Source organism: Giraffa tippelskirchi, chromosome 12 (genome assembly GCF_054371585.1).
Source record: "Giraffa tippelskirchi isolate mGirTip1 chromosome 12, T2T-mGirTip1v1.2.pri, whole genome shotgun sequence".
In the NCBI taxonomy this organism is placed as follows: Eukaryota; Metazoa; Chordata; class Mammalia; order Artiodactyla; family Giraffidae; genus Giraffa; species Giraffa tippelskirchi.
Genome location: NC_137286.1, coordinates 20,654,516 through 20,670,232, shown reverse-complemented (window position 1 = coordinate 20,670,232; position 15,717 = coordinate 20,654,516). Strand labels below are relative to the sequence as shown.

At 36.3% G+C, this 15,717-nt stretch overlaps 1 protein-coding gene across 3 annotated transcripts in view; it reads left to right on the top strand.

The window, feature by feature from the left end:
* TTC6 (tetratricopeptide repeat domain 6) overlaps positions 1-15,717 on the top strand; it is a 184,973-nt gene that overhangs the window by 126,240 nt on the left and 43,016 nt on the right. For all 3 annotated transcript variants that reach the window (XM_081547829.1, XM_081547831.1, XM_081547830.1), the window contains 6 exons: positions 5,315-5,484; positions 8,364-8,484; positions 9,890-10,040; positions 12,748-12,830; positions 13,746-13,822; positions 14,465-14,625. In XM_081547829.1, the coding sequence (XP_081403955.1) occupies positions 5,315-5,484; positions 8,364-8,484; positions 9,890-10,040; positions 12,748-12,830; positions 13,746-13,822; positions 14,465-14,625 (763 nt within the window). The remainder of the gene's footprint in view (positions 1-5,314; positions 5,485-8,363; positions 8,485-9,889; positions 10,041-12,747; positions 12,831-13,745; positions 13,823-14,464; positions 14,626-15,717) is intronic.

The window sequence follows — 15,717 nt, the reverse complement described above, 5'->3', positions numbered from 1 at the left end:
TTTTCCCAGCAACATTTAATAAAATGCCTGTCACTTTCCCATTGCTCTATAGTATTAGCTTTGTAGGAAATGAAGATCCAGGTATGGGTGGATCTCTTTCTTAGTCCTTTTTTCTATTTTGAGGTTTTTTTTTTTGGATACGGACCATTTTTTTTTTTTTTTTAATAAATTTATTTATTTTAGTTGGGGGCTAATTACTTTACAATATTGTAGTGGTTTTTGCCATACATTGACATGAATCAACCATGGGTTTACATGTGTTCCCCATCCTGAACCCCCATCCCATCCCTCTGGGTCATCCCATTGCCCCATCCCTGAGCATTTGTCTCATGCATCGAACCTGGAATGGTGTTCTGTTTCACATATGATAATATACATGTTTCAATGCTATTCTCTCAGAATGTCCCACCCTCACCTCCCTCAGAGTTGGATATGGACCATTTTTAAAGGTTTATTGAGTTTCTGGTCGGGGAGCTAAGATCCCTTATGCCTTGTGGCCCAAAATTCAAAATATAAAAAAACAGAAGCAACACTGTAACAAACTCAATAAACCTTTAAAAATGGATATGGATATGGACCATTTTTAAAGGTTTATTGAGTTTGCTACAATGTTGCTCCTGTTTTTTTATATTTTGAGTTTTTGGCTACAAGGCATGAGGGATCTTAGCTCCCCGACCAGGAATTGAACCCCCACCCCCTACATTGGAAGGTGAAGTCTTAACCAGTGGATTGCTAGGGAAGTCCCTATTTTGGGGGGTTTAAAAAAAAAATCTATCTTTGCACCAATACTATACTGTCTTAAATACTATAGTTTCATAATAAGTCATGAAATCCAGTAGAAGTTCTTTGATCTTTCAAAATTGTCAGAGCTTCCCTTGGCTATTTTGCACTTCCAAACACATTGAATGGGGTTAAACTATATGAAGGGCTTCCCTGATAGCTCAGCTGGTAAAGAATCTGCCTGCAATACAGGAGACCCTGGTTCAATTCCTGGGTTGGGAAGTTCCCCTGGAGAAGGGATAGACTATTCTTGGACTTCCCTGGTGGCTCAGATGTTACAGAATTCACCTGTTATGCAGGAGACCTGGGTTTGATCCCTGGGTTGGGAATATCCCCTGGAGGAGGGCATGGCAACCCACTTCAGTATTCTTGCCTGGAGAATCCCCATGCACAGAGGAGCCTGGTGTGGGCTACGGTCCATGAGGTTGCAAAGAATTGGACATGACTGAATGACTAAGCAGGCATGCAAACTATATGAAAATTGACTTCTTTATTGATCAGAATAGTAAAGTTTCACAGTTTTGTATGGTTTAAGTTAGTAGAATCAGCATGTTAACTTCCATGGTAATTCATTTGTATTTTGATTGGGGTTGCAATAAATTTATAGAGCAGTAGGGGAAAATTTGATATCCTAACAATATTCATCACCGACTCGATGAACATGGGTTTGGGTAGACTCCGGGAGTTGGTGATGGACAGAGAGGCCTGGCGTGCTGCAATTCATGGGATCGCAGAGAGTCGGACACGACTGAGCGACTGAACTGAACTGAACTGAACTGAACTGAACAATATTGAATCTTTTCATGTATGCCTATGATACATTTTCTTTATGTCTTCATTCCCTTTGCTCAATAATGTTTCATAATTTCTGTAAAGAAGCCTTATGTATATCTTTTTCTTTATTCCTATATATTCAATATTGCTTAGTTTTATTTTAGGTACTACTTTAGTATAATTTTATTTTAAACTTTTTGTTGCTGGTATATAGAAATGCAGTTGATAAATGTATATTGACCTTGTTATATAGCAATCTAGCTAAACTTTTTAAAAAATATATTTAAAAAAACTTACTTCTGTTTAACTGGAGTATAATTGCTCTACAATGTTGTGTTGGTTTCTGCCATACATCAGTATGAATCAACCACAGGTATGTATATATCCTCTCCCTCTTGAACCTGCCTCCCACCTCCCACCCCATCCCACCCCTCTAGGTTGTCACACTGGATGTGAGCTCCCTGCCTCATACAGTACAGCAAATTCCCATCGGCTGTCTATTTTTTTGCATCTTTCCATACATAGAAAAGTGCTAAATTCCTTAACTTGATATATCTGGTTTTCCTTTAATTTGCAATAATCTTTTGTAAGATTTTTCCCAACCCTGATGGTGGGAAAGATTGAGAGCGGGAGGAGAAGGGGACGACAGAGGATGAGATAGTTAAATGGCATCACTGACTCAATGGACATGAGTTTGGGTAAACTCCGGGAGTTGGTGATGGACAGGGAGGCCTGGGGTGCTGCGGTTCATGGGGTCGCAAAGAGTCGGACATGACTGAGTGACTGAACTGACTGACTAAGATAGTTGAATATAAGTCTGTCTGATGTCTGGACTCCCTCAGGGATGATTTCTATTAATTTCTTTTTATACTGTGAATGGGTCATATTTTTCTTTGCATTACTTATAATTTTTTGTTGAAAAGTAGTCATTTTGAATATTATAATATAGCACTTTAAGATATCATTTTCATCTACTTATCTTCCAGGGTTTATTGTTGCCGCTTCTTGTCATTCATGTGGTTTTTTTAGTGACTTTTCTGAACAGATTTTTAAAAGTCTGTATTCTTTGTCGTGTGTGGCTACTGAAGTCTCTATTCTGTTAGCTTGTCAGCTGTGATTTGACTGAGATTTTCTTAATCTCCTGGAACAAACCAACCAGTCAAACAAAAGAAGTCTCTCAATCTTTGCAGATTGGCTCTGATGAGGTACTCTTTCAGTGCTTGTCCAGACAACTTCAGTGACTCAGCTTTTGTGTCCTACTTGCACAGAGCCTGAATTAAACAGAGGTGAGCGCTTAGGGTCTTCGCAGGTCTTTTCTGTGTATGCTTCCAGCCTTGGGTTTGCATGTGACTTTTAGATTTTCTTAATATGTAGAAACTTTCTAAAGCCCTCACCCCACTGGTATCTCCTTTTCTAGCTTCTTTCATCCCAGAGTTTTTGGTTAGTTTGTTGCTTGTCCTGACTGTTATCCCTTGCCTCAAGTGGCAGCTGCTAATACATTTGCCTTTAAGTGCTTTTGATAAATACCATCTAGGAAGTCACATCAGCCCCCAGAAAGCTCTAAGGCAGTCAAAACAGAGGGAAACATTTGAGCCAGTCTTTCAGTGATCCATTCAGCCGACAGGTCAAAACACACAGCTCCAGTTCTTTGAGAATAAGATTTGTATTGTTCCCTCTGGTACTAGTAACCTGCACCAGGAAGGCAGGTGATTGTCCTGAAAGCCACCGTGGGTCCGGGAAATTGGGGAGGGAAATGCAGAGTGAGTTAGAACACCACAGAGCTCCCTTACCGAAATTCAGCAGTTTGTCCTCCTTTATTAAGCATTTCCCTGGTGGTTCTGTTTTTAATTAGATTTCAGAGTTCCAGAAAAATTGATTCTGATGGTTTTTGCTATCTTATTCATTGCTTTTGTGGAAAAGTGGAGTTTTGGAGTTCCTATTCTACCTGTTTTGGTCTACTCCAATCTCCCAACTCTTTTTACCATTGCATCAACTTTAACCTTATTATAACATTAGTGATAAAATAGTCTTTATTCCTTGAAATTAATGAAAGTACCTTTGGCTTTTGCCAACAAACATTGCAGTTTTAATTTTTGAGCCATTTATTCTTTATTTCAAAGGAATATCTTTATTTTCCTGTTTAAATTTTTTCCTATGATCTGCTTATAAGAGTTTCATGTTAATAGGCCTTCTAATTTTGAAACCTCTTGGCCGTCGTATATTTTTATATTGAATGTTATTAAACTATACTGAATTTGTCTTTTAAATTTTTAAAACTTTTCATCTATATTCATAGCAAAATTGTTCACTGATTTCATATAGTCAGATTTTGACTTCAGGAATTGGCTACTTTCTCAAAATGAATTAAGTCTTTTATCTTTTTCTTTTCTTAGAAATATGACCTTTAGGATTGGATAATTTTTGTTCTTTGAAAGTTTGAAATAATTTACTTCTAAAACTATTCCAGCTTGCAGCCATGTAAAGGGAGGGCAAAGTTTTTTGAAGCTCTTTAAAAATTCTTCCCTAGTTATTGTTCCATTCTGGTTGTCTACTTCTTGACTTGAAGGGGATTACTTCAAGGAATGACTTACCCGGTGGCTCACTGGTAAAGAATCTGCCTGCAGTGCAAGAGATGCAGGAGACGCAGGTTTAAACCCTGGGTCGGGAAGATCCCCTTGATCTTTATTATCTGATGATCAAATCTTACCACTCTAGAGACAGGAATGGGATAAAGTAGTAGCTTAGGTGTGATCTGATGAGACCCTTCAGTATTGAGGCAGTGGAAATGAAAGAAGGAACAGATGCGAATGTCAGTGTTCTTGAAGAATTGACATGACTTAATTCTTCAAACACATTGTAGATGATACCCTACAAAAATATTACTAAAGATTTATTCTATAAGATTTTAAGTTCAGAATCATATTTAGGCTTAAAAGTTAATTAATATTCTTTAGCAAATAGAATTATTAAAAATAAATGTAAGATTTTATGTTCATTAGAAGATACATAAGACATTTCTTATGTGTGGGGTTAAAAAATATTTTGCTCCAGTATAAAATATCCTGAGTCTTGGTGCTTTTGAATGACCTCTGTTACTGGCTGCACTCTTTATTTCAAATTACCATTGTTTTCATAGTATAACCTTTTTTAGCATCTCTTTTCCTCCCCCTGGGTTTAACTTCTTCAGAGCAGGCAGCCTAGTAGCTTATTCTTCCTGTTTTTCCTTAATTGCCTTTTTTATTTTAGTTGTAAAAGCTGATTTGCTTTACATTATTAATTGATTGAAGATGAGATTTTCATAGTTGATCTAGGTCAATGAAAATTTAGGAACTGAAGTCAGAAATTAATGGAGATAGAATTCAACTCATGAAACTGATGCAGTATCTTTTATGAATGTAGATAGAGAACTCTCCCATTTATTTGAGTGTATCTTTGGTGTTTCATTTATTTTATTGACACACCTCTCTGATAAATACAAGAAATATAATAAATTCATAAGCATACAATTAATATATAACATTATTAATAAGCATAAAATATTTTGTTATACATTTTTAATAAAAGCATTTTATTATATATATTTATTTATAAAAAGTTTATATCTCTTTTGCTGTTAACATTATGACTAAACTTTCCTGGGAAGCAAAGAAAACTAACCACCAATTGTTATTCGAATATAAAATTAGTTGCATAGGTTTGCCAAAAAGAGAAAATTTATATTTTTCTGTACATGTTAAAATGAATTTTTCTCTTTTTCTAGGACGTACCGAGGGAGAGCATATTTTAAACGGCACTTGTATAAGCAAGCAGTTCAAGATCTTTCTATTGCAGTTCACTTAGATCCTAATAACTGGTTAGCATTGTATTATAGAGCCTGCTTATTTAGGAAGAGTAACCCTCTTAGAGCACTACAGGATTATAGTGTTTCAGGTACTTCACCTTCAATGGCACATATATGGGGATTTAATCTGAGGTTCAGCAGCTCACTTTCATGGAGTGGGATGCTAATGTGAGATGACTAATGTAGTATGTGTATTATTGTATGGTTATATATATATATATATATATATATATATACAAGCTAATGTATATTTATATAGCGCATATATTTGTTTATACTTGTAAGCTATAATAGTTTAGCTAAAAGTGTTTCTAATATTCCCTTTTAGTGTGTGTGATTGTGTGTTTATGTGTGTATAACAGTGACAAAGAGAGAATATCATATCAAAGGAATCTCTTTCTATATATGAACTTCTGAGGCTATTTCTGGAAATCTAGGCCTATTTCCTAGTCATCTTGCTAAAATGATAGTGAATTTTCCTGGTGGGATGAGTCCCACTCCATAGGCCCAGCCAATGGATTAGTCAAATTCAAAGTTTTGTAACCCTTAAAGTAAAAATGGGAATCCTCGGTAAGAGGATGCCAATAGCTGAAAGTGGCCATTTCCACCTCACTCTGTACCAGTACATTCTTGGTCCTCAAGTATGTCCAGCACAGTTCTGGACAGAGAATAAGTGCTCAGTAAACGGTGTCCAGCTGAATAAATTAGCCCATCCTGACTGGCAAATTCCAGCCAGGGTTCAACACTCCAGACATGGCTGTGTTCACCTGGGTGCAAAGTGTTAGAATCCCGACATCCTTGATGAGGCAGAATCTACAGCTTAAGGACACACCTAGACCCTTAGGAAGAGAATAGACAACTGTTCAGGGAAGTCAATAAAAGATGATCATTTATTGATATCTCTAAGTCCATCTGCCTTCTGAAGTCACTCTTCCCATGAATATTCAAATAACATAACTCAGAGCGCATCCTATGTGCTGAGAGGAGTCTAGTGTCCTCCCTTCTATTGCCAACGATTCCTGAAACTGAGGATTCTTGTTCATTTCTCTTGTGATCTTTGTATCTAATTACTCCTCTCTGATTGATTCTCCATTTTGGTTCACCAGTTCACTTCTCATGGTTACCATCTGTTACTGGATGTTTTAGGGGTCGTTGGATAAAGTTAGCACAGATAATTTAAAATTGAAGGTTAAACACCCTTATTTCTGAAGGCTCATCTTTTATTAGTCTCTGTCAGCCCTTTACACCTGCCATCTGGCCAAACCCTTTTCTTCCTGTTCTTCCTAAAAGCCGCTTTCTCATATTCCCTCTTTTCCATGTCTTGGGCTCCTCATCCCCTCTTTTCTAGGCTATGGCAATAATACAGATCCTTGCCAGTTGATTATTCGGAGCTGACCAACTTTATTTTGGCCTCAGTCCTTTTCTATAGGTTAGCCTAAGGAGTTTTATCTTTCATTAAATGGACCCTCAAGATATTTCTCTAAGCTAATGATAATATCTAACATTCATTAGACATTTCACAACTTCCCAGGCACTATTCTAAATGCTATATAGGGAGTGTCTGAATTACTCTTCAGAATAATGCTATGAGGTAGGTGCTATTATCATTTCCATTTTACTGTTGAGAAAACTGATGCAGAGAGGGGTTAAGTAATTCTAATACATTTTCCCCCCAAAGAGAATGTTTCTGTTTTCCAGAGCAACCACCCAAACTGCAGCTAACTTTCTCCTTGTTAGACAGTCATACTGTAAACTGAGCAGTCAAATGACCTTCAAGTGATTACTTAATCTGTGTGATCATTGCTTATACTTGGTATACTTCCCAGAGTATAGTACTGTGAATATTTGTGTCCCAGACTGTGAACATTATGTATCTTTGTGTGTTTTTTGGAAAACTTTCCCTTTTTAGCTAGAACGTGCTCGAAAAACTTGGAAGATATAGATCATATGTTGTGTAAATCTCATCTAATCCACTGCATGTTTTTGAAAGTTGAGGGGGAGATGGGAGATGACCTCTAGACTGACTAGTTGTTGTTCAGTTGCTAAGTTGTGTCTGATTCTTTGTGATCCCATGGACTGCAGCACACCAGGCTTCCCTGTCCTTCAGCATCTTCTGCAGTTTGCTCAAACTGATGCCTGTTGAGTTGGTGATGCCATCCAACCATCTCATTCTCTGTGACCCTCTTCTCTTCTGCCTTCAGTCTTTCCCAGCCTCAGGGTCTTTTCCAGTGTGTTTCTTCACATCAGATGGCCAAAGTATTGGAGCTTCAGCTTCAGCGTCAGTCTTTCCAATGAATATTCAGGGTTGATTTCCTTTAGGATTGACTGACTAGACTGGTCACTGATGAGGACCACACACCCGGAGTTCTGAGAGGAGGTTACTTTTGCCCTATGCTTCTGTTATTTGGGACATGCACAGTCAACTTGCCTGCCTTAACTCCAAAGTCTGTATGCACTGGAGTGGCCTCTTTGAGCTGCCCTTCCTGGTTTATGTGTATGAGCCTGGCCTCTGCTGTCTGTCCCAGTCTGGGCTTGTCCCTGTTGTTTGGCCAGTAGTGATGCTTTCTTGTCTTCCTGATAATAAAGGCCATTAAGGGTAATGGCACCTTTCTGACTGCAATTCACTGAAGTGAATCAGAGGTTAGATTCTAGGCCCATCTTTGACATTGGTTTGCATGTGCAATGTGGACCTTAATCTCTTCATTTGTAGATTATCTGGATTACCACCAGAATGTCTTCCAGCTCTAATGAATTTGTGAACCAGGATAATCACATTGTTACTTATAAACAAATATACTTTTATATGTGAGTACTATTTTTTACTCACCAAGGAATTACACCCATAGATATGTTTTATTTTACAGAATGTTAAAAAATAAGAATAATCTGTAGGAAGGAGTGTAGGGTAAAATATAACTCAGATATGTTTGCTCACAACCTGAATAAGATGTATACCTTTATTTTTAAGCTCTCATAAATGATGGCTATGAGAATCTTAGTTGTTTCCTACATCGGGGCATACTCTATGCAGATCTAAAACTTTGGTTGCTAGCAATTTGTGACTTTGAAGCTGTTATTTCTCTAGAAAGGTATGTTTTCTTTTTCATTCTTACTGATTACACTTTTGTATAAAATTAAGAAAATACCAAAAATGCAAGAAAAAGCTTTCTCCCCTCATCATTAGTAACTTTGTAAAAATGAGACAAATATAAAGTCATCCTAGAATTATAATACTACTTCCAAAAATAAGATTACTTCCAAAATAAGAACTGTTCTCAACATCTGTTTGCCTCAGCTGCTTCTGAAAATTTTAGGGATTGAATGGGTTTGAGGGGAGTTTATATTCATGGATAGCAAAATCAACCAGTAATTTAGAGCAGTTTGGGGATGACCAGGTTAGAACTTTTTGAAGTTAAGTTCATGGAAAATTGTCATCAAGTTCTAAAATAATGGCAAAATATTCTGCTTGATATATCATTGCAATGTACAATATATGACTCAATGGAAGGAAATCCTCTGTTTAGAACTTTTGACTGCATTTTGTTTAGTAATGCAAAAGAAGAAAGCAAATATGATTAGAATATAGATTCAGGAAGAAACAGACCAAAGGTTATATACACTAGTCAGAACACCAGACTGTAAAAACAGAATTTAATTAAATAATTCCCCTTCTTTCCAAAGAAGCATTCATTAAAATGGAAGTTGTCAGAAAAGTAACAAATTATGCCAGTTCTGTGTCATCCGGCAGACTGCTTACTTAGCTTCTTTAAGGTAAACTTGGAGCTTGACTTAGGAAGGTCACGGAGCATGGCTCCATAGTGGCCACAGTGGTTTTCTTTGGGATATTTTTGAGTCAGGAAGAGAAAGAAGTGAGTTTCAGTTGCAGAAAGCCAGAAAGTGGACAGTAGGCAAAGGGTCAGAACTTCTACAAAATTGGGCTAAAGATGTGTAGTTTCTTCATTATGAAATAGAGGCATGGAGCACATAATTTCTAAAGTTCTACATTGAAAATTGTTTGATTCTAAGAGAGAAAAACAGTATTTATTTGATATAGAAAAGCAGCTGGGTTAATGACTCTGTGGAGAGGATTTTTAGCCCTAAGCCTTGCTGTTTCTTACTGTTCCACGCCTTATCGAGGCAAATATAACATAGACTGAGGCAAACGCTTTTGAGGAAAGCTAAGCTTGTTATTCAAGATAAGTCAAGATTAAGTAAAGGAGAGTGAAGTACTGCTAAGAGTCTAGAAGATTTTAGAAAATCTATTCCTAGGACACATCCTACAGATGTTTATTCCTTACTAAGGATTTTATAAAGATGTTTGTAATTTTTAATAGAAACTAGTTAACTGATTTACTTTGCTTTAGTAAAACCCTGAGAACGAACCCTTGTATAAATTGTTGTATGTGTTTTATTAGGTTCATTTATAATTGGAGAACATTTGGAATAGTTAAAATGTCTAAGAATACTTTGCTTTGTCATTTTTTTTTTTTTAAGAACTGTTACTTTGGCTTATATAAATATTGGCCTCATATATCTGCTACATCTGGATAACTACATTGAAGCCACTTTGTATTTTTCTGAGGCTATTAGACATGACCCTGTGTATATTCAGAGCTATATTTGTCGAGCAGAAGCCTACAATAAGGTATCTAAAGTTTGAGGTGCTTGATTTTTTTAAAAAAGCTTTAATTTTCTGAATAATTGTTCAATAGTATAATTTAAAACATATCCATGTATTCTTTTTCAGCTAATTACAGAGCCTAGTGCATTTATAAGCAATGCATATTAGGTATTAAATAGATTCAGTTAATTAGAATTGCCCACTTATAAAGTCTGTCCTGATTAGGTGTGAATTTCTGTCTTTCTTTTTTTTTTTTTTTAAATAATGCCTTTTTTTCTTATTACAAAAGCATTATATATATGTAATATATGTATACAAATAAAAATAAATTAAAAACCATCCACAATCTTATTCTCTAGAATGGGATCTGTGCACTAGATGGGATCCAAATCATTCACATTTTCCTTTAAATTTGGTTTAAATTTTACAAGTTATTTAAATTAAAAAACTAATGTATGCTTAGTGTAAAATTCAAACAATGCAGTAAATAATAAAAGTTCTTCCTGACTCCAACCAAATTTGACTTTCCAGAGACATACAGTGTGAGCTGGTTGTGTCTACTTTTCAAAGTAGATATTCCTTTCTACTGCTCCACCACTAACCACCCTGTCCAAGATACTGCCGTTTCTCTCTGTGGTTATTGCAGTAGCCTCCTGGTCTTGCTGCTTCTGTTCTTTATTCTTTTTTATGAATTTTCAAAACAACAGCATAATGATCCTTTTAAAACATAAATCAGACTATTTTACTTTTTTGCCCGGAATCCTTCAATAGCTTTCCTTGATGTGCTCAGCATAAAAGCCAAATATCCTGCAAAAGCCAAAGGTCTGCAAGAGTTCGTGTGAATTGGCTTCTCGTTACCTTTTGGCCCTCATTTCCTCTAAGTCCTCTCCTCACGTAGGTTTCAGTCAAGATAGGCTGTTATGCTATGGAAAAACAACAACAACAGGCAAAACTTCAAAATCACCATCTTAAAGTAACCAAAGTTTGTTTCTTGCCCACACTGCGTGTCCACTGGGGGTGTGCTAGAGGCTCTGTCCTCATTGTCAACATCTCAGAACCCAGTGTGACTAGAGTCCCACTCAAGAGTCCTTACCTTCCCGACGGTGGAGGTGGATGACCCTGCGGCCATTTTGGCATTGTCCCCAGGGAGAGTTTGCTCTTGATCCCTTTGGGGAGGGATGGGGATGGAGTGTGACCCGTTTGTGTCACTCCCTGTAGATGGGGCTGAGGCCTTATGCAGGAGTTTCCTCCGAGCATACTTAGAAACCAAAGCACTAGCGTAATACCAAGGTGTAAGGACATATATGCAAAGACTCATTGTTGTGAGGGGGCAAATATCTCCTCACAGTAATGGTTGAGTAAATTACATTGTATTCATAATCTAGAGCATTATGTAGTCAATAAAAAGAATAATTACAATTATACCAGCTGATTTGGAGGGACTTCCGAGATACTCTAGAGCAAGATTTGGAAGAGTATGAAGTGTGCACAGTATGATCCCACATAGATGAAACAGTGACAAACCAAACCCCGTGTGTGCATATAGAAGAACACCTTTGCCTACAGTGTGGATTCAGCCTCGAGGGTAAATCTAATTTCATGCTGCCTGGAGAAGCTCAATCCCAGGAAAATTTGTAAAGACCAGAGAATGAGCCTCCATCATTCCCAGTCAAGGTTTTCTGAGTGCATAGATATGTCCATTGTTGGAACCAGGTGGAGCAATGCAAACATACGACAAGATGGTTTATTAATTACACCAACCTGGTCAGTCAGTTTGAGAAGCAGCAGGCCGGAAGTTGCACAATTAAACACATCACAGACTCCTTCCTTTTGAATTCCCTCTTTTGACGTGACCCACTCTGTGTGTCTACTTCCATATACAAATAAGTTTTGATCAACATGTCAGCATAGTAAGAGGAGTCATTTGTTGTCCCAGGTTCATTTTGCTGGAATCTGTTTAGTTCCTCCTTTTGTAACATACCTAATGCTGGGTAAGATTGAGGGCAGGAGGAGAAGGGGACGACGGAGGATGAGATGGTTGGATGGCATCACCGACTCAATGGACATGAGTTTGGGTAGACTCTGGGAGTTGGTGATGGACAGGGACGCCTGGCATGCTGCAGTTCATGGGGTCGCAAAGAGTCGGACACAACTGAGCAACTGAACTGAATGTTGTAAAAATTTGTACAAATCCAGATTATGCTCTGTAACCTGTATTAAGAAAAGAATCAATGTTTACTTTTCATTGTATATTGATTTTAAAATGTATCTTTTTCATTATTGTTGTATTTTGTTTTACTCATTCATTTTACCCTTCAAGTGCAAGCTTGTTTTTCTTCTCTTATTTTTAAGTGGAATTGACTTTTTATTTTACTTTCCCTTGCGATCTAGTTTATTAACATGAGTAATGTTTGGTGTAAAAGATGCTATGGTTGAGGGAGAAAAACTGAAAAGCTAGAGAAAAAGCCAAACGAAAGAAACTAGAATACATGATATAATCATGTTTATCTAAAACTATGTATTTGTGGGTCTGTGTAATCATTCTTCAAACTTAAAGATAATTTAAAAAACCAGAAGACTTAGCATCCTTTTGTTTTTTTTACTTCACTGTATCCCATGTTCATTGAGGAATTCCTGTACAATTTCTGTATTGAAGAATAGGAGGAAATAAATATCAGAAAGGAAGCAATTAGTATTATTATGAGCTAAATTTCTATTTATCACTCAACAGTTGCACAAACTGAAAAATGCAGTGAGAGAGTTATCTTATGCTATTCACCTTCAGCCGGATGGAATCCAATTATATATAATAAGGTATGAGCATAGAAATAGAATTCTCCTTGGGATAACTTAGAATCTGAGCTAGCTGTTGGAATCCTTAGTTCTTTCTTGATCCTCCTGACCTGTGTTTTACATTTAATCTCCCAGAAATGGCCATCTCCCAACCAGTAAGTCAAATATAGTTACTGTTTTCATTGAATTTTAAGATAATTTATGCAATAAGCAGGTCTTTCCCTTTGTTCTATCCTTGTTTCAAAACACAGCTATCTCATGTTTAAGTTCTTTGAGGCCTCTCTAGATTACTGGTTAGATAGTTACCCCAGATCTCATGAAAGTGAGGCAATATATTTTAATTGTGTCTGCAGAGGTGCCAAGTATAAACTTTGGATAATTCGGTGGAAAAAAACCAAAAACATGATACTTTGAACTGTATTTCAGATTCAGTAGAGTTTGCTATGAAAGGACCCATTGCAAATTATGAGTTATCACTACCAAAAATATAATTACTAACATGGGAAATGGATTTACAGATGTGAGAAAATGGACTGGAACAGTGCTTTCTGATAAGAGCTTGCTTTGTGTTTTAACTCTTGAACCACATTTTAACAATTTATGTAAATATTTCTCTTTTTATGTCTCCTTGATCTGTGTTTAGCTTTAAAATTTCTCAGCAGCAGAGTATAACATTTTAAATACTGATAATTAAAAAAAGACTTGAGTATTTTCCTTTCAGCTTCACATTTGCTAAATTGTTTTGTTCTCACATCTCCATGCTAATTGGCTTACTTAGACTTACACAAATATTCATAAATTTCACATTGTTTTTGTCATATATATGTAAGTGTGAATAAATGTAATTTAATATCTTAAGTAATATAAAAATCAGTATTTTAGAAAAATACAGATTATTTTTAACTGCTTAGATTTAAAGAGTGTTATTTCTTCCAGAGGACAGTATCTTCTTAGGATGAGATGCTATGATCTTGCAAAGTTCACTATTTATCAAGTAGCAGAAATGAACAAAGGTAAATATAGTCAATGCAAAATTATAACATTGCCTTAATTTTAAAATACTTCTTTAATCTTTTTATACTATTTGCTATAGCTATGTATAGCTAGCACGAAGAGTTCACTTGAAAGTCAGAGTTGGATTTTGAAACTTTAAAACATCAATTTTGCATGTATATAATCAATTTGTAAAATGCCTCATAACCTGGTGAGTTTTGTGAGAGATTATTATGTGTGTGTGTGTGCTCAGTCACGTTTAATTCTTTGCAACCCCATGAACCGTAGCCCATCAGGCTCCTCTGTTCATGGAATTTTCCAGGCAAGAATACTGGAATGGGTGCCGTTTCCTACTCCAGGGGATCTTTCTGTCCGAGGGATTGAATCCACATCTCTTGTGTCTCCTGCGTTGGCAGGTGGATTCTTTATCACTTGCAAAGCCCTGAGATTATTACAGGCTATATCAAGCTTACACTATTATTTTCTGTTTGCAATTGGAATGCCTTACTGTTTGTTGATAATAAATAGATTTTAGTATCATATTGATTTATTAAATTCATATTGTAAAAACAGAATATTGAATTGCTTGACTGCCTAAAAACAATCATATCAAAGACCTAGATACTTGGCAAGGTTATTGATAAACTTTCTTTTCCTTTCAGGTCTCATTGAGTTGAGTCCTATACAGCAAGCACTCATTTATTCGTTTTGTGAGAACCCTGACAAGGCCATTCAGGTCTTGGATGAGGTCATGTTGAATAAGCCTGATGTCCCCATGTATACTCTGTTAGCAAAGGCTCAAATGAAGGCCAAGAGGAACAAGGTGAAAAACATTTCAGTAATGTTTACTAAACCTATTAATGGAATTTTTATATTGTGCTTAGAATTACAGCTTATATATACAGTTTTTAACAAAACTAAATCATACCATTCATTTATTGATTCTTCTGTTAATTAACATTTAGGTTATTCCCTTTTATTTTTTTTTTTCCTCTTAAGAGTAAGGTTGCTATAAGCATTCTTTTTCATGTCTTCTGTTAACATTGCTGGAACATAGAGGATGTAAATGTTTGACTTTCAAGAAAATGGCACATCATTCCATGGGATTCTACCAATTTATTCTTGCACCTGTGATGTATGAGTATTATTGCTTATCTCCATCCTATGATAACTGGCGTTGTCAACTTTATTTTTGTCAATTTTGTGCATAAAACTGTCTCACTGTGGTCTTAATTCACATTTTTCAGTTTGAGTGAAAGGTGAGGCATCATTTTATAGGTTAATAGCTGCTCACATTTCCTGTTCTATCCATTTCCTGTACACATTTTTATTTGAGTTGTTCGCATTGATTTTTGGCATTGAAAAAAATAAGTTCTGTGTATTAATCCTTGGTTGGTGGCATGTGTGTCATATATTCTCTTAAAATTTGTGCCTGCTTTTTATATTTTCTTTATGATGTCTTTTAATGAGCAGAGGGTCTTAATTTTAATGTCGTTGACTATATCTACTTTTTGTTTCATTGTCACAGCCTTAAAAAACTTCTTGTTTGGACTTTCCTGGTGGTCCAGTGGCTAAGACTCTCCACTCCCAACACAGGGAGCATGGGTTCGATTCCTGTCAGCTAACTTATTTGACATAGTCAAATAAATAAATAAAAAATATTAAAAAAAATCTTCTTTAAAAATTCCCTTTCTACACCAGGATCGTAAGATATTTCCCCATATTTTCTTCTAAGAGTTTAAACGTTTTGCTTTTCAAATTTAAGATCTAAGTTCAGTTCAGTTCAGTCACTCAGTCATGTCCAACTCTTTGCGACCCCATGGACTGCAGCAGGCCAGGCTTCCCTGTCCCTCGCCAACTCCTGGAGGTTGCTCAAACTCATGTCCAACAAATTGGTGATGCCATCCAACGATCT